This window comes from Ochotona curzoniae, unplaced genomic scaffold (assembly GCF_017591425.1).
Source record: "Ochotona curzoniae isolate NIBS_2020 unplaced genomic scaffold, NIBS_Ocur_1.0 scaffold_4506, whole genome shotgun sequence".
Taxonomy (NCBI): domain Eukaryota; kingdom Metazoa; phylum Chordata; class Mammalia; order Lagomorpha; family Ochotonidae; genus Ochotona; species Ochotona curzoniae.
Genome location: NW_024467119.1, coordinates 3,735,224 through 3,759,070, shown reverse-complemented (window position 1 = coordinate 3,759,070; position 23,847 = coordinate 3,735,224). Strand labels below are relative to the sequence as shown.

Sequence of the window (23,847 nt, the reverse complement as noted above, 5' to 3'; positions counted from 1 at the left end):
ATGGGAAATGGTCCCTACAATTCTGTCTTTCTGGCGGCTGCCAGCTGTCTGCGGGGCATGCTATGTGCAACAACTAGTGGGCAGTCAGAACAAAGACCAAGACAAGAATCCAGCCTTAAACACACACACCTGGGTCTTGTTCAACTCCTGAATGAGGAATGAACTGGCTATGAATGTTCACTTCAACTGAGAGGGCAGAACCAGTTCGCTGCTAATGTGCCTGGGAAAGCAGTGGAAGGTGGCCCCTGTGCTCGGGTCCCAGGGCCACCTGCATGGAAGATCCAGATGGGGTTTCAGTTTCTTGGCTTCAGTCTGGCCCAGCCCTGGCCGATGAGGCCACATGGGGAGTGGGTCAGGGATGGGGGAGCAGATGGGAGAATGACCTCCTGTAACTGCCTTACAAATAAATAAATAAATGGATCAAAAAAAAAAAAAGCTTTGGCTAGAGCTGGCCATCCTAGTGGCCATGGGTTTGTTTCCTTCCCCGCCCTCCTCAGTTTATTGAAAGGCGGGGTGTCTGCCACATCATAGCTAACATAATCAAGAGGGCAAGAAAGCAGGAAGTCAGGAATTACGAACATATTTCACCTTAAAACTCACAGCTCTTCAGAAAGGAACCCACATGAATGAGTCCATATGTCCTGGGAAATGGGAATTTCTAAAACAAAGTTTCATTTGTAAAGTACTGAGCAGATAATACTGAATTTTGTTCAATAGGCCTATCTTGAACTTCGTACATTATTTCTGACGGAACAGCCTTTTCAAAACGGTATTTACCACTTTCATAAACTTCCTTCCCTGTCTGCACAAAAATAGCCAAACATTCTGATCTGTCACAATTTATATAATAAATATAAATAAAAGTAATTTGGGGGCATTCAGGCATCCTAAAACCTTATTGTTTCTGAGTAATCATAAATAAGCTGGAATCAAGATTTAACTTTCATTTGAATTTCCAGAGTAAACTTAGGCTGGAAATAAAATGACTGATGGATAAGAGAAACCAACCAACTTAGGAAGCAAATACAGACCTTAAAAATATGTCCCTGTTCACCAGCCATCCCTTTATTGGATGATTTGTAATGTACCGTCCCCACCAGCACTGCGCTGCTTCCTGAACATTCTTGAAGTGTGAGTGGTGGAGAGAGGCGTTCAGGGGGCCACCAAGGGGCAGGGAAGACAGCCCCAGGGTTGCTTCTGCTGCCTAAAGGGGCATGGGGTGCCTAGCAATGAGCTCTCCACTTCAACACATTCTTCATTTCCAGTCATCTTCGAACTGAGATATTAAGGATTTGGAATAAAAGCAACAAGGTTCAGAACTAGGAATGGCCTGCAAGTCCACAGTGTGACAGGACATGAGAGAATAATACAAAGTTATCAAAACAGCGAGTACTTACTCAGATGGCATGCTTGTCATGACTAATGTTCTTGTTGGCTAGAGTTGTCAAAAGAGAAAGAACAAAAAACAGTCAGACATATGAAAAATATTTTCCCCACAGAAATAAACTTTATTTTCAAATTTTTTGAGAAGTTATCATCACTTAAAAACAAATATTTAAGCATATATCAAAGAAAAAAAAACCTTTATATTCCTGGAAAAAAAGAGCACAAGAGATAGAAATCCAGATGCTAGCACCGAACCAATCTACAATAACACAGACGTGTGCCCAGAGAGCACACACACACACTGCCCTCCAGAGCTCTGCTCTGCCTGCCACCCACCGGCCTGGCTGGCTCCCCCTGACCGTGGCCCTTCACCAGAGTTTACAGTGGCAGCTCTGCAGGTGGAACTCCACACTTGAAACGCAGCCACAGGCTCACTCCAGACACCACCAGTGCACAGCAGTGCCTCTGCCTCTGGCACAAGGGCCAAGCCGGACCCTCACACTCAGAAGCATCCAATGTACTTTACCAGGAATTACAAACACTGATGTGAATAAAAGATGATTTCACTTATGTGAGATGCGCTGACATTAGAAAATGGAAATGCTATGAAAATACAAAATAGGGCCTGGCGGTGTGGCCTAGCAGCTAAAGTCCTCGCCTTGAAAGTGCCAGGATCCCATATGGGCGCTGGTTCTAATCCCAGCAGTTCCACTTCCCATCCAGCTCCCTGCTTGGAGGGACAATCAAGGACAGCCCAATGCTTTGGAATCCTGCACCCATGTGGGAGACCTGGAGGAAGTTCCTGGCTCCTGGCTTCGGATCAGCACAGCACCGGCCATTGTGGTCACTTGGGGAGTGAATCATCAGACAGAAGATCTTCCTCTGTTTCTCCTCCTATCTGAATATCTGACTTTGTAATAAATATAAATAAATTTTTTAAAAAAATACAAAATAACAGTATGAATGAACTCTACTTCTATCAGCCAGAAATGATTAGTCTTTAGCAATTCAGTCCTTTAAAATATGTTCATTCTTTGAATACATGCATTTATGTGTGGATATACATATATATTTAAAAGCAAAACTGAACCATATTACTCCTGTGCTTCAGTATTTCACAGGATACTTCAACAAACGCAACTCACTGTATGCCAGAACTATGAACCACTGCATGCTCACTCATGACTTGAACACACAATGTGAAGCAAAAGAGAACAAGACGCATTCAGAGGGCTGGAGATGAAGAAATGTGGTGGGCACGGCAGGGTCTGCGTGCCACCTGTCAAGAGGCAAGGCCCTCCCCGACCTGGGAGTCTCTAGTCATCATGTAAGATCCTCACTGCACTCTAATCCTGTTCTCCAACCTCACCCTCGCCTGATGTGACCCACCTCAGTGTGTCCCGCAGACCCTTCCTAAGAAGCTTGTGGAGTTCCACATGCAGAAGTTTTCCATCTCTAGGAAGAAGGCACGCAGACAGAAAAAATCACCTTGACTGCAACTTGACTTCTAGGATACTAGCTGTCTTCTCCAGGACTCGGGACTGCTTCTCTCCTTGACCTGTTCTCATCCCCGACCTAATTTCTGAGGAAACCTCGTGGCTTTAAATTCCAGACATGGCAGAACCGGGTCTCCTCGGCTGCTGAAGCCTGTGCAGAGCACAGCATGGCCAGATGCACAAGGGGGACAGGACAGATCACTGAGGCGTGCACAGGACAGAAGTTCCACGGATGGTAGAACAAACTGGACAACACTCCCAGCCAACCTTTGACAGCAAGTGTCTGGGCGAGTGGAAACTCTAGGGCAGATGACGTCAGCCAATGAACCTTGGAATTATTTCCCCAAGCCTGCAGCAATGAAATCAACAGCGTCTCTATGGAATCCACTTAAGCAGTATCCTAGGAACATACTCCACAGTGGGGACCCAGGGATGACATGGAGTGACCTTCCGCCATTTCTGGGTGCTCATGTGGTTAGGCTGCTGGGCGCAGTCTTCTCCCCTTCGCTTTCCCTTCCCCAGACACAGGAGGAATGAAAGGGTTGCGAGCAGTTGTCTCATCCGCTTCCCCTGCCTCGACCCTGCCCACCCTGATCAGTGGTCCACATGTGTGCACATCCTTCTCAACTACGCAAACACCATAAACAGAATAAGTTTATATTAAAAAAAATTCCAGACATACACTGACAATTTCCAATTTCATTTCATTACACAAGCCTAACCTTGACCTTCAGACTCCAATACTCAGCCTGCTTGTCATCGGAAGTCTAATAAGGATCCTAAAACTAACATGTCCCAAACCAAACAAAAATAAACAAGACTCCAATTGGAACAAAACAGTAAAACTCTTTTCATGAGAAGACTTTATACACAGAAACCCCTAAGGCAGCTAATAAACATCTAGAAGTAATAAATTTAACAAAGTTGTGACTATAAGATCAACACAAAAATCAGATTTATTTGTATAAATTAGTAATGCGCAATCTAAAAACAACACTAACACAGCAAGGAATGACAGTCAAGGAGGTAAGATCTGTACGCTGACAGTGATCCATGTTGCTCAGGGATGCACGGCTGGAGCTGAGTTGAGCCACCCACTGCAGCATCTCTGCGGAGCTCAGGCCTTTGCTTTTCTACTTCCATCCGGATGCCTTCTGGAACGGCATAATGAGTGACAGCCCAAGCACCCGGGTTCCTCCCCACTCATCCAACCTCGCCAGGAGACGGGAATGAAGTTGCAGATTTCAGACTTCAGGGATAGGCTAGAATCAACTGTACTGGGCACTTGGGAGGTTCTCTCTGCTTTTCAAAGAAACAGACTTAACAAAGAAATGCTAAATAACCTAAATAAATGGAAGGATACCCAGTGTTCATGTGTTAGAAGACACAATATTATTAAGATGACTGCACTAGCTAAAACAAATACAAATTAAATGAAATCTTTATTAAATAATCAGTGTGTTTGTTGGGTAGAAATGAAGAAATTCTAAAACTCATATGAAATCCCATGGAATTCAGAATAGTCAAAACAATCTGAAAAAAGGAACAACAATTTTGAGGACTCATAATCTTCAACTTGAAAATTGTTTGGCCTAGGCCTAAGGAAAAGATTTATAGCCCAACTCAATAGCACTGAGTCCAGAAGTGGACCCTCAAGCTATGGTCACTATTAGTGCATGGGCAAGCCGGACATCCGACGTGCAAAAAGTGAACACAGACTGTCGTCTTATATGATACATAAAAGTTAACTCGAAATAGATCAAAGGTATAAATAGAAAGTGTTGAAAAGGAAGTAGAAAAGTTGGAAACCTTGTATACTAATGGGGGGAACGTAATATGGAACAACTGTCATGGCAAACCACTTGGTAGTTCTTCAAGAAGCTAAAAATAGAAATTCATATGATGAGCAATTGTGGCCTAAATAACAGAAAGACCTGAAAGCAGCGACCCATGGATTTTAGCAGGCATGTCAGTAACAGGGGGCAAACTGTTTGGGTTCATCTTGTGCTAACATAACTGATTACCAAAGACTTTATAAGTCATAAAGAAATTTATTTCTCTTTATTCCGGAGGATGGTATGTCCAACATCAAAGCACAGGTCTTGATGAATCAAGGAGGCCCCTATAACCACATTCATTCATATCGCAGCACGTGGAGAAATGAAATTTTTTGAAAAAAAAATTGGACAGTTGATGAACGAAGACATAGATAGATATATGAGAAATACAGTAAGATAAAAGTTGTAAAATCAGGGCTGTAGGGAAAAACTGCAATGTGAATCCTTCCACTCTCATACATATGCTAGAAGATGAACTGACTCGGGGGTGATACACGTGCGTTATTTCACAAAGCTAAGTAGCAGAAAGTTGATAGTAGTGATTTTTGCTAATAGAAATACAAATTCTGTCTGGGGAAAATTAAACTAATTCCCCTTGCCCACTGGGAAAAAAAGTCAGTTCTGAATTTATTAACGAAGCTATTTCAGCACTCCTGACAATCTACCAGAGTGGCCGGCTGTTCCTCATCTCCCTTGAATAGAACATAACTGCTTCCAGTTCCTTCTATGAAGATCATAAAATATTCAACACATAATAATCTTGCATTACGCAGAGAATGGGATCATACCTTGAAGAAATCATTTTGGCGCAGTTCTGAGGGCCTTCCCCTGACAGCCCACCTGCCACTGTGAGGCGCGCCTTGCCAACAGCACAAGCTTGCATACCGCCTCTTCTGCTTTCTCGAAGTTCCCAGAAGGAACAGAACCTCTCCAACTTCCTTTCCCTGATTTCAATCTCCACCTCTCCCACAGTTTTGCTTTGTTTCATTTCTGGATGAACCATTCCCCATTTCTGGGAATGCTGCTGCAGAGTCTGGCTGGAGTCTGGCTGAAAGCTCTGCTCCTCTGGTGTTCAAGACTCCAGGGACGAAGGTGCCCGCGGGTGAGACAGAACACATAACCTGCTTTGTTAGTCTGCTTTTATTTTATAGTTCTTAAATTCAACTAAAATTGGCCTGAGAACACTTCGAAATTTTGAATCCTTACGTAATGAACTACAATCTAACTTAGTTTGTAAATTAACTGAAAGATGCACATTTCGAAAAAATTTATTTGAAAGACTAAGAGTCTCCATATCCTAACTAAAGCTCTATAATTCAACAAAACTCCATGATAAAATGGACTCTTCACAGCTATTTTGAGTTATTTTGTGAAAACAAACAAACAACACCTGACATTTTCCACGGAAATCTCCACTCCACAATTTCATAGCAGTGTCTCCTCTGCATCTTAATCAGCTCACGCTCTCAATGAAGGGCCGAGGCTTGACTGGGCTTTCTATCGAGCAGTACCTCCATTTCAACAGACCCGAAACCTAACTTCTGTGGACTTCAGAGGTAAGTGTCCCACTTGGTGCTTGCCTGAGTCATCACATCAGAAATGAAAATTCAAAGTAAAAAAAAAAATGCTACATGGTTATTAAAAGTCAGATGAATAAAGGCGGAGCAATGGGGCCAATCAAAGGCATTTAGCCAACACGACTGAAGGCTAGCTAGACGTACTTGATATGCTAAATCAGATGGGAAGCATTGTTTAAAAGCAAGTGAGGCTGAAACTTCATTAATCTGTGCTTACAGGTTAGCACCATCTGTTCCAGAAATTGCATGAAATTCCTATAAATCTTATCACATCTTTGGATTGGGTATGACTTCCCAGAACTCTAATGAAGAAACTAACTGGTTTTATAAAGTTAACCAAGCAGAACAAGAATGAACTGAACACCAAGGAAATGTCTGGGCAGATTTTCACGCTAAGTCAGCCAGTGCTGAAACTGGGAAGATGCATAACTGGAATGATCTCCACAAAATGATCCAAGTCAGCACCATGTCTGTGGTGATCAAACTCCAGTGCAGAAAGCCACCATCGGCAGCACTAGCATCCTCTATGGGCGCTGGCGGAGTCCAGATGCTCGCTTCCCATCCAGCTCCCTACTCACATCTTGGGAAAGCAGCAGAGGACGGCCCAAGTGCACCACGCGGGAGAGCCAGAAGTTCCAGGCTCCTGGCTTCAGCTTGGTCCAGCCCCAGCGACTGAGGGCACGTGGGGAGTGAATTAGCTGATGGAAGACTTCTCTCTCATTCTCTCCCTCCACCCCTCCCTCTAATTCTGCCTTTATAACATGTGACATAAATCTTAAGAAAAAGTATCCAACTCAAGCTACCAAGGATAATCTATTTTTAAAACAGCCCTATGTAGCTGGATTACAGCAACTGTTGTGTAAAACATTGAATCATCATTAAATATAACCTCAGGGAGGGTTTAAACGGACACTAGGTCCTTCCTGAATCCTTAACATTTGTTATCAAATGTTATTTATTTTGTTACTCTTTAGGAAGCAGACAAAATAACTCAAATTATGAAAGAACATGCTGTGGTGACTGTTCTAAAATTGCTGAGATGGTTTATAACCAATGTCTGCTTTGTCAAACTTGTGATCCTAAGAAACAATCAAAATCTGTTGCTACACTTTTGCTTCTGATGACCCAGTTGCATTTTTACAGGGAAACTTCAGTAAATTGCCACCTTCGTGATAAAAATAAGTTCCAGCAATAATTCACATTTTATGCTTTCACAGAAGCCTTCCACGCAGGATGCTAACACAGTAGCACTGGTAAACGGTTACTCAAAAGTCGGCTCCTCTTATGCGTCTGATGTTAAGAGGGCAAGTCAGGGAGCAGCTAGGCAAGGCGTAACAAGCACCCACGTGTGAATTACCAGTAGGTCTTCATTTCCTTAGGAAGAGTCTCAAGGCACAGCAAACTGAAATTAATCTCCAGACTTCCTTTAATCTGTATTTATCAGTTTAATCTTTAGGCATACTCAAAGACCCAAAGATGACCAAGGAAAGCATTTCTCCCATACATCAGCTAGCCAAGGTATAATAAGGAAAGCACAGGCTGCACAGAGTGGCGGGCGCATCCTAGACGGAGGGTCGGTTAATCATTTTCATGAAGGTCACCTGAAGAATCTGAGAATGAATTCAAATATGCCTAGAAATTTCTCCTGGACAGCTGGCTTGTCACCTGCCTCAGCGTCCCAGCCTTCACAGATGCCGGCGAGAACCGCAGGATGCTTCCCACACACCTCAAGAACAGAAACGCTCTCAGACAGAAGCAGCAGGTAGAATGGGGTGCAGGGCCGCTGAACTTAGCTTCTCAGCCTTAAGACAATCAACCAAAAAAAAAAAAAAAAAAAAAACCCAAAACCAAAAACTAGAGTGTTCTAGAAGTCCTCACTGTAATTACTAATGAAAATGTTAGGACACAAGTTAATTTTGTAGTTGTCTGATACTGGAGGACAGAAAATTTATACAATGAGAATTCCTGAGGACACGTGAGCACCAGCCACGGCGAGGCCAGGGATGCAGCAAAGCCGGCTTCCGGTCCTCTGGTGTACCTTTAAAAAGAAGTGCTCAAGGGCCTGGTGTTGCAGCCAGCGGCTTTATGCTGCCTGGTTCAGATGCCAGAATCCTGTATGGAGTAGCAGGTCATGTTCTGACTACCCTGCGTCTAATCTGACGCCCTGTCAACATGCCGGGCAAAGGGATGGCCCAAGTGCTTGGGTCACTGCCACCCACACCGAAGACCAGGATGGAGCCCTCGGCAACTGGTTCTGCAGTGGCCCAGCTCTGATGGATCCAGCCACGTGGGGAAAGAACTAAATGGGGGGGACTTCTTTCTGTGTGTCACTCTACCTTTCAAAAACATAAACAAAGCTTTGAGCAAATAAAGAAAGCCTCCATAAACAACTGTTCAAATTGTCTGCGTTGAGGGGACAGCAGACGCACTAAATCACTCTGCGAACAAGCCCAAACTCACTGAACAAGCTCGAGGGAGGGAGCAGGCACAGCCAGTTACTGGTGTTTGGGCAGCAGGCATGTGGCCCAACTCCCTAGCGCCTCTTGTGGCACCCCAGTTCACCCTACAAACCATTTCCGAAGTACTTCCCTCATCCACAATCCCACCATGCTGCTGAAAGTTAACTCAAACAACGTAGTAAAAAACATCAACCCGAAAAAGAAAAAGAAATGACACAACCGCATAACTGTAACAATGCTGAGACAGGCTTCACTGCTTTTGAGTAAAATTAAATCATCATAATAAATACACTGGCAAAGATACAATCAGAAACTATTCCCATAGAAAAATAAAAGGGCATGACTGCAAGAAAAAGACCTGCCGAAACGGACCATCAGCAGCATGAAGGCAGGGTGAGGCATGCTCGCGCTGGGCCTCCGGGATCCGGCAGCCGCCAGCAGCACCGTGCCATTTCCTCACACTCATGATTTATGAACTGAATCTTAAGTCACATTGAAAAGCCACAAAAGCATCTGCCAATTATTTGTTTGAATTGCCTCATATTCTGCTTTTTTTTCTTTTTAAATGACTCCCTAAATATGCTTCATTGACTTTGAATTACACGTTCTGTCACTCCTTGGTTTTAACTCTTTTCCTTCAGAAGAAAGCTATCTTTACTCTTCGTAAAAGCTGAAATTTTCCTGGAGTTAATACCCAGCCATTTATGTTCCTAAATCCATGAAACCGCTCAGGAGTGTGATGACGATTTCAGCAAAGCCTGTCACAGATGCCTCGCGCTGGGGAAGCAGGCAGCTGCTGCTCTGGGAAGTGGCCTGGACGAAGGGGGCTGCCACCATGGCTGGAGGGGACCCCGCCTGTCCACAAGGACGTGCCTAGATACCTACGTGCACAAGGCGCGTCCCAGCCCAGCAACCCTGGGGAATACCTCTGATGTCAGTGGAAACAGGCCGCCTCCCCTCCCTCGCTGCCCCTTCCTCGGTTCACGGCCTTGGCTTCGCACTTGAGCTGTAGCTGTTCCAGGACACACATCCACCCCTGCTTCCCAGAGCTATCTCCAGTGAGACAACGCTTTTTCCAGAAACCTCCCAGGACGACTTCCCTTCACATCATATGGATACAAGTGAGTCATGTTCCCAGAGCAGTTACTGGTAAGAGCAGCAGCCGGACGCTGGGGTCCACAGGGGTGCTGCGGGCGGGGCAGAAGACTGCGGCGGGATGCACAGCTCCCTGGAGAACAGGCCCTTGCACGGGGGAAGCCTGACCTTGAGTGTTTCTAAAAATTACATATATGTACTTATTTTTAGAGAGAGGAGAGAGAGAGAGAGAGAGAGAGAGAGAAAGATCCTCCATCCACTGGTTCACCCCTCAAATGTGACAGGAGCCTAGAGCTTCACCCAAGTCTGTGCCATGAGTGCAGGGACTCAAGGACAGGGGTCCCCCATTGCTTTTCCAGGCCACAGGCAGGGAGCTGGACAGGAAGTGGGGAACCCAGGAATCTGCCTGGAGGAGTACTCTGCCTGCCGTGCCACTGCACCAGCCCCAGGACTGAGCCTTCCATGCATCCTCAGCTCTCACTCACTCCCCATGAACACAAGCATTCAAGCTGAGTCTGCAAAGCTCAGATCATTTCTAAATCAAGTTACCACGGCTTACCATCATTAGCTAACATGCTTCAAACGTGTGTTTAACAAGCAGCACCTCAAAAGACAGCAGCAGTTCCTGTTAATGTCTGGGGGGCAGCAGGTGATGGGCCAACAGCGTCTGCAGAAGACCTAGGCGGACACACTGGCTTTGCCTGGCCCCGCCCTGACTACTGCACATTTGAAGAGTGAACCAGGAGATAAAGGCTCTCCTGTTTCCCACGAGAACAGAAAGACACACACACGAGACCAGCAGCTGAATCTACTGCAGTGGGTCTGCACACGTCTCCTTGGCCAGGAGCAAGAGAGGCCCTCCTTCATGGCTCTCTCACAGTGGTTAGTCTGCACTACCGCTGGCCGCAGCGGGCCAAGATGACCACCAAGGGCACCAGAGGATCCACTCCGGCTTCCCTCACGCGCACCACCTCCAGCCAAAGCCGTGTGATGACTTTGGAACCATACACTTTATAACGGGTACAGAATCCAACATTCTGTGCTGAATACGGGAAACTTACTTAACTTGGGACTCCATTTACCATTTTCTGTAAACCTATTTTCTCCAATAAGTAACAAAAAAGAAATGATATACCAATGGGAGCTGAATGCACCTGAAGCAGGACGAGGCAGCTGGCTGTTGAACCGCTTCTGGGCGCAGCTATCTGCCAGCCAGCCCTGCACCTGTCACAACAAGCTCGCCCTCCCGCTGCTGGGTCTGGGTGCTTTGCCAAGAGACAATTCTGTAACGGATTTTGGATCACTAAACGGCTGTCAAGGGCACGATAGTCAAGTGAGGCCACCCGAAGCGGCCCATCTCCCAGCACATAGCAGATCCCCACAGGGAAAATTACTTAGATGGGCGATCGTGAGGGGAACTGCAACACTTCCTTGAGAACAACACCCTAAGTGTGTAAGAACAACATGCTCACACTGTTTTCAAGAAAAATAAACACCACCTGCCATTTGACAATCTCAGTTAGAGACTAAATTTAAAATCAAAACCACAAGAGTGTACAATACCAGCCAAAGGTATCATCTAATGGCGACAGCCCAAATCCTAGAACTGCAAACTGTAAACCCATTTTGACAAAATATTAGAGTTCCTGGTTATCCTAGCGAACCTCTCATTCCACAATCTACTTCTTGGGAGGACAAACAGCTTGCAAAATTATCTACTTTAACCAAAGCGTGGCTCGACTTGCCCATCTTCCTTCTTCAAGAAGGCTTCATCATCCACCCATTTCTTCCACGCCCACGGCTGGCCCTCCCAGACTGCACCTGTGCAGCAGCTTTCTCTCCTGCTGGCCAGAGCACAGGGAACCTTCCATCACAGCACTTCGCCCTCCTGGAAGTCAGACTCCAGTTAGTTGCAATTCCCACTGGCTCTCTCACAGTACAGAGCTGGCACTCTGTAAAATGTTTTCTTTCCAGCATCTCCATGCACCTGAGACATAGAAAACTTGCTCTGGGGAGGACAGAGCGCTGAATAAACAACAGCTGCGAGCACAGGCTCCCAACTCATAAAGGCCCACGGTTGAATCCTGGTTCTTGTCGGATGGTTCTGATGATGTTGGAAGTGATGAAAGCACTTGGCAGGCGAGACCAAGGCAGCAAGGCCCCAGTGAGCTTTGGGAACCGTAACATGCAGAGCCCTGCCTGCTGATGGGAAGGCAGGGCACGGTTCCAGAAGGGTCTGAAGAGATGGCTGCACCCCACACCCACAACAGACTCCCACCAGCAGCATGAGCACTCATCTCAAACCAGCTCCCTGCCCTCCTCCTCCTAACCCACGCGAGACGGTGGCCAATAAACCCAGGGAGGGACACATTTGGGAATATCTGCTTTCACTGAAGGCACTTAGCAATCCTTCAGGAGGAATGCGGACAGGCAGGGACAGTTTACTTTGATGGACAGCTGTAAAACAAAGGACAATCAACACATGGACATGGTCTTCATGAGTAGACACAAGTCCATCATTCTGCTATTGAAGTGTTTCCCGACACTGCAGCATGGACCGTGGCAGAGAGTCCAGCATCCTACTGTCAGGATATTTTCAAGTTTCCCTGGGAGTCCTCCTTTGGTCTGGATGCAGAGATGCACACTGCACCACGTCTTCACAGCTGGACATGTCAGTCTCTGCTACACTTCTGATACACATCCCCTTGAGCCGGAAAACACAATCCACAACATCAACCTGAAGTTAAACAAGATGCTACAGAATGATTAATGCATCGCTGAAGTGATGGAAAGGAAAATCAAAAGCCTTGTACAAATTGATGCTACTGCATGACCCATGTGGTGCTGAGGAAACGACAAGAAACAAGAACGTGAACGCTCACGAGACGCAGAAGCAGTGTTGAAAGGACACCGACATCAGGTACTTAGAAATCATCAGAGTGTCTCACAGAAATGATCTATTCATGAATCACAGAAAACGGTAAAAGTCACAGCAAAAATAATTGGATTTGAAGCCAAAAAAAAGTACAAATTGAAACAAGAAAGAACCATTTGCTAAGAAGATGAGCAAAACAACCTCTCAGCCGTATTAACACAGCCAACATTGTATTTGTAAGTTATAGGTCAAACCCCTTTAACTCACCAAGTGAATGCTTCTAATCCTTCTGGGTGTTCAATACTGGGGAATTTAATCTAGTGTTTGTGTGCACATAAGATGTACACATGAGCTCCTTCTCAAGGATCAGGAAGCTTTGCTGCTTTTCTGCTTTGAGATCTAAGATTGTGTTTTAAGGAATACGTATAATTCATCTTTCAACTTCTTAAGTGCTAAGCCATGATCTCTCTCCATTGTTCCGTACATTTTTGTTTTTGGGGTCGGTGGGTGGTGCAGCTAACCAAAGCCACTTCCTGTGGCACCTGTACCTCACACTGGTGCCAGTTCACGTCCCAGCTGTTCCACTTACGATCTAGCCCCTTCCTGTGGCCTGGGGAAGCAGCAGAGGACAGCTCTCAGCCTTGGGCGCCTGCACCCATTTGGGAGACCTGAAGAAGCTCCTGGCTCCTGGTGTCAGACCAGCTCAGCTTTAGCTGTGGTGGTCATCTGGGGAGTGAACCAGCAGAGGACTTTCTGTCTCCAATTCTCTCTGTAACTCTGCCTTTCAAAGAAAAATAAACCTTTTTTTCCCCCATGTCCTTTTAAAATACTGAATCTGTAAGCAAACAAATCTGGATTTTTATTTTCACTTTTAAAGTCTTTAAAAAAAATGAAATAACTGGTTTATAAGGAGTTTGGGGAAACAAACATTTCTTCCAGGATAAACTATTTCTTAACATTACATTTTAGGGCCCAGTATGGTGGCTAAAGTTCTCGCCTTGAACGCTCCGGGATCCCATATGAGTGCTGGTTCAAGTCCCAGCAGCTCCGCTTCCCATCCAGCTCCCTGCTTGTGGCCTGGGAAAGCAGTCGAGGACGTCCCAAAGCCTTGGGACCCTGAGCCTGTGTGGTGGGAGACCTGGAGGAGGTTCCTGGCTCCTGGCTTCGGATCGGCGCAGCACTGGTCATTGCAGTCCCTTGGGGAGTGGATCATTGGGCGGAGGATCTTCCTCTCTGTCTCTCCTCTTTTCTGTTTATCTGACTATGCAATAAAAAATAAATGAGTCTTTAAAAAGCAAACAAAAAAATTATACTTCAGTCCCGAAAGCAGTGGATGATCACCTTTGCTGCACATCAGAATCAGCCCCTAAGTTTATTTTGCTCTTAAAGTCCTATTGGCCAGGGTCAACTTTTGGAAGTGTGGGATGTGAGCCAGGGATCAGTGTGTCTGACTCATTTTTATTCCAGGCGATTTCAAGTGCAACCTGGCTGACGGGCCCTGGAGAGCGCTGGATTCTCTAGAGAAGACGGTATGGTGGACAAGTAAGAAACACCTGGAAGCAAGGCAGGGATGGGAGGAAAATCCAGGTCTCACGCCCTCTGCTGACAAGACACAGTACCTGCTGCGAGAGCTGCCTCCCTGCCGGCAGCAGGCCTCCTGTGGGCCAGGCAGTCTGCGTAGCAAGCCAGCTCTTTAAGAACCAAGCGAGGGAGATATTCAAAGGTAAGTACTATCCTGTGCTCGTTGCTCACTGAGCTGTTTTTTGCTAATATGCATAAGCACGGCAGCACAGCTCACCTGTGTTGTACTGATCCACAGCACTGCCACCCCCACCCAGGAAGCCCAGGCCTATTCCCAGGCAGGCCGGTGTCAGAAACATAATTCCCACTGCGAACCAATGAAAAAGTCAAATTTCATGCTTTAAAAAGCAAAAACACATTTATTTACTTATTTCAAAGGTATAGTTATAGGGGAAAGGGGAAGGAGTGAAGGAGAGGGGGAGGAAAGAAAGGAAGGAGAGTAAGGAGGAGAGAGAGAAGGTGGGAGGTGGGGAGAGATTCCTCAATCTGCTACCACGGACAGGGATGGGTCAGCTGAAGCCAGGATCTTGAAACCTCATCAGCCTTCCAACACCGGTGTGGAGCCCAGCCACTCAGGTGGCCATCTACTGCCCTCCCAGGCACATTAGCAGGGAGCTGGGTCAGAAGTACAGAGGCCGGGACTCAAAGCAGTGCCCATATGGGATGCCGGCGTTGCAAGAGGCAGCTTCACCTACCATACCACAATGCTGGAACAGACATCATGCTTGGGCTCGGTCAGGATGAAGCAGCACTGTGCTGACAAGTCACTCCACAATCAAAGCTTACTGAACACTTCTAAACGGCAGGTGTTATAATTTCTGAATAACAGAGATACAACAGACATGTCTGCTCTGCCAAGAAGAAAACCACAGAGGGCAGCAAGCAGACACTCCAGAACGGCAAACGGGAGAGTCTTAGGCAGCGCTGTGGACAGGCAGTCACAGAGCGAGCAGAGACACGCGCTGAGCATGGAGTATCTCGATGCTCCTCACAGAGGCCTTTATCCTTCCTACCCAAAGAAGGAGCCACGTGGCAACATGCAAGACTACAAACAGGGAAACAAAGCAGGGACGCGGCTGCAGCCACCAACAGAGTTCTCAAGAGGGCCCAGCAGCCCCGGTCAGCCTGCCCGGAGTCGTTTGCACTACAGACCATTTCTCTCCCTGCAGTCTTTAGCTCAGCTGCTTTCCAGTCTGTGCTTCATTTCCAGTAAGACAAAACAGAAAGCCCCAGAAAGACATCTAGCATGTTTCTACGGGACAGCAGATGCTCTCGCACTCTGTGTACCTAACCGCGAGCGCGGGAGTGAGGCCCAGCAGCTCCTGCCCCAGGCTGTGCCCAGCTCGGCTCTCGTCTCCGTTTATAGAAACTGTCGTTCCTTCCACTTCTTGATCCCCAGCACTTGTTTTACACTTGATCTTAGCTGAAAGGCCGAGAAGTGATTAGCACTAGTTTTATCTCAGCATCTTGAGCCCCGGTCCCACTACATGGCTTCATGAAAACGAGACACAAGATAGTATTGGTAAATTTTGAATTTAAACAATGTAGGAAATGTTGCAGAACCAAAAACATCCCAAATCGTTGCTATGTTATTCAAGTGAGCATACCCTGGGATAAGAGAATTTTCATTGCTGTTGAGAGAAAGGGCTGTTTTAAAGCCGAAACCACAAAGGGAAGTGTGCCCCCAAGCGTTAGTACAGAAAGCTTCCACTTGGTGGCTGGAGGTCTAACCTTGCTGATCCTTCACTTCCTACCAGTAAATGGCAACAAACACTGGCACAGCCACCATTCTCAGGCCGAGACACAGCAGGGACTCAGAGGCCAGCAGCTGCACCAGGAAGGCAACAGGAGAGTGAATTCTGCTAGTAGCCACTCTGTCCTGACTGCAACAGCCGACCAGTTCTCTACTCAGTTTTCCAACTTCACCCATAACCAATTTTTAAAGTTAAACACAAATAAGGAACACTATTTTGTTTTCTTGGCCCAGAGTCACACACTCCGTGTGTGCAGCAGCTTTTAAAAGGCTAACATGTTTCCACACTGACCTTCTTGCCTTTGCCACTTGTCTTCAACTCCTCCTGAGGTCTGATGAGCTCAGAGCCTACACAGGATGAGGGACCTACACGATCATGTCTTGTTGTCCCATTAACACCTGAAACCCAAGTGAATCCAAGGTTAGAGTATTGCATGACCTGAAAATGAACACAACTACTAAACACAAAATTTAACTATGCAAGATGGCAAAAGGCAAAGCACAGGTATGCTACATGAACTTGGAGATCTATTCAAAACTTTGAGTTATACACTTCAGTATCCCAACTAGTTCATTTAACTCAATGCTTAGGAACAATTCTGCCTGCCAGTGTGATGATGCAACAAAAACACGTGCCCGTACATGATGCACTGGCAACAGCCGGGAGGCCCCAGTCACAACCACGGTCAAACAATGCTTAGCCACGTGGCACACTCCGCTGCCCCCGCCTCACTGCCCAATCGAAATGGTGATCAGGCCTACTGCCCAAAGGACGTGCAGAACTCATCCTGCCTACAACCCCACACAAAATGCTGCTGAAAATACATACATCACCAAACAAAAATGACACCAGAGTCCTTAAACATTTAACATCAAACCCTATCACGAACATTGGTTACACAAATCAGAGAACAGGAAGTTTGGGCAAGCTGATTTAACCAAAAGGGTAAAAAGAAAAAAAGAAAAACGCAAAATGATGCCTAATATTTTCTTGACTCTGAATTATTTGTAATCTGGCCTAAAATATATTTTAAGATCAGGTTCCAACCCACCAACCAACCATCTGCTCCGAGTCCCATGACAGGATCCCACGAGAACTGGACAGCAGTCATACTGACCCCCACACCACCTCGCTCCCGCCTCTGCTTCTCTCAGTCCCAGATGCTCCTCCCACCACAATAAGCTCGTTCAGGGAGACTGAGACACCCGGACAGGAGCAGGTGAGCAAGCAGCCATGCAAAGGGTATAACGCAGTTGACATTTTGTTCTAAGTTTGTCAATTCTACTCACCTTTGTAAGTATCAAGTTATCAGTAATGTATTAATTTTCTCATAGATTTCTTAAAAATGCTGAGTACTCCTAGCCATCTATCATTAGAAAGACTTGCCACTTTTAAAGCCAAAGACTAAAAGGAATTAGTTAATATTCACTAGAGGACAGCAGTGCGGTAGAGTCCCAAGCTAGGTAAGCTATGCAAATGCACGCTGAGAACCTGAAGGAGAACCTGGCACTCCTCCACGCTTCGCCCACAACACCGCAGGGTCTAAGAAGCTCTGCGTTCCAACATCCATCTCCAAGCAAAGTCTGTTACTTCCAATAATTACGCTAATAATACTGGTAATGACAACAGTTTAAAAGCACTGGCACAGGACAATCTGCGAGAATTGAATAGCTGGGGCTTTAAAGGCTTCTGAAGGGGCGAGCATCTGGCATGATGGTTTAGACGTCAGGATAGCTACCATCAGCCCAAGCTCCGCTTCCGATCTCAGCAGTAATTACTGCACACCTAAGACACAGAAGTGATGTTTCAAACACTCAGGTGCCTGTCATTCACATCAAAGACCAGGTAAGTTCCAGCACCTGCCTTTAGTCTGGCCCAGCTCTGGATAAAGTAGGCATTTGGGGAGTGACCCAACAGATGTGAGGTCATCCTCCGATTTTCAAATAAAAATGCAAAACACTGGTAACCCTTCTGAAGGCCAGTGTTGTGGCACAGTAGGTTAAATTTCTACCTGCGAGACAGACATCCCACACGGGCAGTGGTTTGAGACCGAGCTGCTCCACTTTTGTATGGCTCCCTGCAATGTGCCTGGGACCGCGATAGAGGATTATCTAATACTTCAGGCCTCAGAGTCATGTGAAAGAACGCAGCTCCTGGCACCGCCTTCGGTCTGGCCCAGCCCCGCCCAGTTAAGCCATGTGGCTGGATCTCTCTAACTCTGCCTTCTAAATAATTACACCTTTTATTAAATGAAATAATAACTTCATCACATCAGCAAAGCTTCCCCAAAATATCAAGTCTAACATGCATACATTTTACTATTAACTCAATTCCTTAAATCTGAGGAATGAATTATGTAAGCACAAGCTATAATGCAAAATCTGAAGATAGAACTTTAAAATACACCCGAAAACAACACCCTACACACTAGTGGGATACACACAAGTTTTTCACAGACTCCAAGTGGGCTAGTGTTGTGGCACAGCACATTAGGGTGCTGCCAGCAACGTCAGGATCTCATCTGAGAGCCAGTTCCAGTCCTGGGCTTCCATTTCCGAACCAGTTTCATGCCAACATGCCTGGGAAAGCAGTGGAGAACGGCCCAAGGGCTTGGTCCCTGCTACCTACATGCAAAGACTGGATGAAAGTCAGGCTCCAGTTTCAGCTAGCCCCGCTTGGGCCGCTGCGGCCATTCGCGGAATGACAAGTGAAAGAAGTTCTCTCTGCACCTCTACTTTTCAAATATATAAATCCTCAAAACAGAAAACACCTGCCATGAGACAATTACACTCACCTGTTAAAAACAAAGAAAGCAAAATTTAATGATCTTCAATAGATACGCATACTTTTATCATTGTAAGGATAATAAAAATATGGCCTTTGCTATAGAAAATTAGGCTGACTAACCACACATAGCAAATTAAGCAAGTTTTGATACTGTGTAACTCTCCCACTGGGTCTTGTCTGAACTGCTTTCACTGTTTGCCCCTAATTGCTTAGGAACCTCAGGGGGAGGGACAAGGCTGTGAGGAACCATCCCTTTTGTCTGCCCGAGTACCTCACACACAGCAGATGCAGAGTAAGCATCTGCTTAATGAGAAAAGAATAAATGGCAAATAGCTTTCCAAGTTCTCACCAGGGAGTTCGGACTGCCTGCTCTCCTGGTAGCAAGGGCTATGGGAACGATGACAGAGAACACTCCTCCCAGGACACTCAAAGTTTCCTCAAATTGCCCCAACGTACAATAAATATTCTTATCCTAATGCATACTCCTTAAGGTATTCACAATCCATAAAATATTCGCCATCAAATAAAATTATCCAAAGGCCACATGGTAATGGGCTTAGTTCATACGAAGTACACAGAAAGCATTGTTCATGGACACCATTTTGACAATGACACTGCCTTTGATAACTTCAGTGAGAATGGATCAAAACATCAGGATTTCCAAGTTATCTCATAGTGTTGCAGTCCAGACAGATTATCAGCACAAAATTTTATGCTTTAGGATTATGAATTAGAAAATATATAAGGCATGTCCTTTACAATTATTATAGCACTTTGGCCCCGTTTGGAACCAAAATAGATGGCATCTTGACACACACCAGACACTTTCCTTCAAAGCCTTGGGCAATCCTGGGACCCTCCCCATCTGGAGCTGCAGGTAGTGGCCGCCAACCAACACAAGTCAGCACAGGAACAGCTCCCTGTCACTTCCACCAGATGTCCAAGCCACGAGAAAACACCATCGGCTTGTAAAAGCTTGGAACATAGCTTAAAACACTTCGGCATGGACCTAATGGGCACTTCACAAATCTATAAAATCCATGCATGCATGGGACGTATAAAAAGCTCAAGACAAATGAACTTTTATGCAAAGTCTACCCCAAAGGCTTGAAATTTACTGGTACCAAAATAAACAGCTTCCGTTTTCCCATGAACTGTCTGAGGTGTCCTGAGGTACCCATTCCCTCACCATGCTCCAGCAGCTCTCAGTGAGCACAAACCCTTCAGCTCAGCACAGGAACACATGACCTTAATGGATGACATCATCTACCGGATGACATCATCTGCTTGGTAATCAGCGGAATGTACATCTGAAACAGTCTTTCACTAGCTGAATTAGGACTAGAAAAAATGGTTTGGCTTAACAGGGCACAAAAATCTGTAGGCTTTAGCTGGGATCCACGGGGCTATACCAGAACTGATCACTAAACGGCCCTGGATCCGGACGCTCACCCGGGTTTACAGTAACCTGCGTCCAGTTAACCTCAGGCAAGTTACAGGCAGTCAACCCTACATCCAAGAGGGTGGGGCCACGACACATGGGCCTTCCTCTGACTGCCTACACAAGTGTTTAGTAGACATCTGTCTTTGAAATTTGTCTCCAGTAAAAGATGTTAGAACTGGAACACCAATGACTGACCCATGACTAACCAACACTGACATTCAGAAATTGGTGACAACCATCTGTGACAAAGATTGTGATGGTTGGATAGGTAAGCTCACAACACACGTGCATGTGTGACACTTCATCATGCAGAATGAGGAAAATCTCTGCGCAATGGGTGGACAGGACTGGATGGGCCCGTACGGGTGACCGCATGGTATCCATGGGACCTTGGGCCTCTGCAGTACTACGAGGCAAGCAGGACCACACTGTACACTGGGCCAGAACAACCAACGTGCTTTAGATACTTCGCAACACAAACCGAGTTCAGGTGGTTGAATGGCTGAATCGGCAGTATCAAGACAGTCAACATGTCATTTCAGCACTTGAACTCCCACTTAGGAGATGTGTTTATTCTTCCCATTCAAAAAGGTAAATCTACTCTCATTCGTAGGCATCATTATGAAAGAATGCACTGGATTTTTTTTTTTTTTTTAACATTTTGAGTACTAAAAGATTTCACAAAATCACCTTTCATCAATTAACCACATTAACTACATATATATTAACTGTGACCCACTACAGAAAATTTTGCTGACTCTTGCATTAAACACTAAAGATTACTGATATCAATACAGAAACATATCAGACACACTGAGAGGCAGGGGGAAAGTACATGTTAAGCCAGTAATATAATTCTGGGTACAAAAAAAATCCACATTTTCAGAAAGCATCGACCTGCTTTTTTATGTTGCACACCCATGTACAGTCTAAAAAAGAACTGTTGCCAATGATTGCTTTTAGCAAATAAATACTGTAAGCCACAGTTTGTTTTCGATAAAGTATCCAAGGTTACATTTAAAACACAAAGCAGAACTGGTTATTCTCCTGCTCAAATCCCCAATGGCTGCTCATCACAACGAGAAACAAAAACAACGGCACATTTTGGCAGCAATTCACAGCCCTACCATGCCGATTTCTGGCCCTCTTTCCAATTTCCTTTCTTTCTAAAGATTTACTTGAAATGTAGAATGAAAGAGTGAGGAGACAGAGCCAGCCAGACGTTCCATCTGCTGGACCATAATGGCCCATGCCTCCCACACAGGTGGCGGGGCCCAATTTCCAAGCAATGCCCTCCTACCTTCCCGGGCACATTAGCAGGCAGCCCGCTTTGTAGCAGAGCAGCCAAGACTCAGACAGGGGATGCTGGAGTTCCCAATGCCACCCCTCCAGCCTCCTATCTTACCAGCCCTCATTTAGTTCAGTAAGTTGTTACTGCATGGGCCAGGCATCCGTGTTGCTGTGCAAACATTTCTCCACTCAGGGCATTCAACCTTGCTGTTGTTTTGGACTGGGACATATTCTGGCAAACGGCACCACGGCTCCCTTCTACAGCCACCTCCCCAGGCATGTGGCTGGACGGCACTCCTCAGAGTGCCCTACCCTTGCTGTTTCACCTAACCTCCTGCCACTTCCCCTCTTGACGTGCTTCTCACTAGATAATTCCATGTTGCACATTCCTTTACCATCTCTGTTCCTCAGGCAGTTTATTATAAGAAAGGGGCATGTCACTTCATCCTCCATCTCACCAAGCAGGTAAGGGCCTGGAATACAAGATGCACCACTTTCAACAGCTATTAATTCACTTTTGAAAACTTGAAAAAGTTTAATCATATCAGCAATCTTTGTTATGACAGATGTGTACTGCTATAAAATTTTAACTTAAAAACACAAAGCCATGACTTGAAAATTGTTTAAAAACAACATTAAATTTCCCTTTTAGCTTTTGTTAATATTCATTAGTGAATCTCTTAGAAGCTTATTCTTGAATACTTTATTAAATTCTTTATATGAACAGGAAGTGAAATTGAGCTGAACGCAGCTTTTATTTAATCAGAAAGGCCTGGAGAGACATGCCCCGACGCACACAGTCTCACTGCTCCAGCTCTGCTCGCGCAGAGGCCCGTTAACCCCGAGGACTGAGCACACAGGGGCCTGGCAGGAGACTCGGAAACATGATTGACCTTAACTTACATATAATAAAACAAAAGGATTATTTAGGCTGCACAAGTCTTTTCTCCTCTTGGAACCAATTGATTTCCAATCCCTTTAGGAAGAAGTGAAATGGAGTAGATGACTCGGAAGTGACACTCTAGGAGGTTACAATGCTTCCAACTGTGTCAAACTGGACCATACCAGCCCAGTCTAGAGTGCTGTGCAACAGCCAACAGCAACCTTCAGCCACCCTCCAGGCCTCGCTAAGCCAACCAACGCCCCGTCTCCTCTTCTGTCCATCCCATTAACTCCTGGGAGCTCAGAGTGTGTCATCCTTCTGAAGTCAGGTTTTTCCCCCACTTCCTATGGATCTGCACATCATTAAATATTGTGAAAAACGTTAGAAGTGTGTATCATTAAATATTTTCCAAAACGTTAAATAAAAAGAACAAGTATCTGGGCTTTAATACAGAATGCTCCTAAGCTCTAGAAATTGTGCATGTCTTCTCTGGTATTTAGTTAACTTGATTTTTCTTTTGAAAATCTATGTTAGGACTGATACAACAAGTAGATTTTTGCAGAATTTCACATATGTCCAGAAAGTTCAGACATAAAAGTCACTTCTGAACATACTAGTTAACTTTTCGTGAGAACAGCATGGAACCGACTGTAAGGCACAGACATGGCAATGGTCGGCAGGACTGCACCCATATCATCAGCTTATAAATGAAAATCTCAGGTAAGATCAAGAGCAAAACTTGGGTGCCCTTAAATTTTAACCAAATCTTGTGGGTAAACACAGACTAATTTCAAGACTTCTTCAATTATGAATACTGGAATCCAATTGTGATTATAAAGTAAAAATTGCTTTTCTTGTTGCTATTTTTGCTACAAATTACTAAATATAATTCATTATGTCATTTGCTGTATAACTCTTATGGTTATAGTTAAATTATACATAGCAACAAATCTGATTAAATGATACCCTTGATGTAAATAAGAAATCCAATGAGACCTGCTCTAAATGAACTTTTTACCTGAGGGAAAAGGCTAGTTTTAATTTTCTTTCTAAACAGCCTCACCATTTAGTATGCCTCATTACACCATAATCACATTATGGAAAAGCCCATGACTGAACGATAAAGCAGCATGCCCCAGTCCATGATTCCCAGCAGGGAACCGCTTCTGCTTCGGGCCTGAAAGAAGGAAAGGCACAGAGCAACTTCCCGAAACAGACTGCCCAGTAAGCAAGGAAATGCTGCAGATGGCAGGTCCTCCACTCCTAAAGAAATTTTATTACTTGAAAATATTATTAAATACACATTCTTAAATTAAAAGTGGGGAGGAAAATAATTATGAAAGACTGATAAACCTGGCATACAGACAAGCTATCACATACTC

General features: G+C 45.3%; 1 protein-coding gene across 5 annotated transcripts in view; it reads right to left on the bottom strand.

Moving 5' to 3' along the window:
• MCPH1 (microcephalin 1) overlaps positions 1 to 23,847 on the bottom strand; it is a 170,629-nt gene that overhangs the window by 116,442 nt on the left and 30,340 nt on the right. For all 5 annotated transcript variants that reach the window (XM_040966777.1, XM_040966776.1, XM_040966778.1 and 2 more), the window contains 2 exons: positions 16,353 to 16,459; positions 1,398 to 1,435 (listed from right to left, as the gene is read on the bottom strand). In XM_040966777.1, coding sequence (XP_040822711.1) covers positions 1,398 to 1,435; positions 16,353 to 16,459 — 145 coding nt within the window. The remainder of the gene's footprint in view (positions 1 to 1,397; positions 1,436 to 16,352; positions 16,460 to 23,847) is intronic.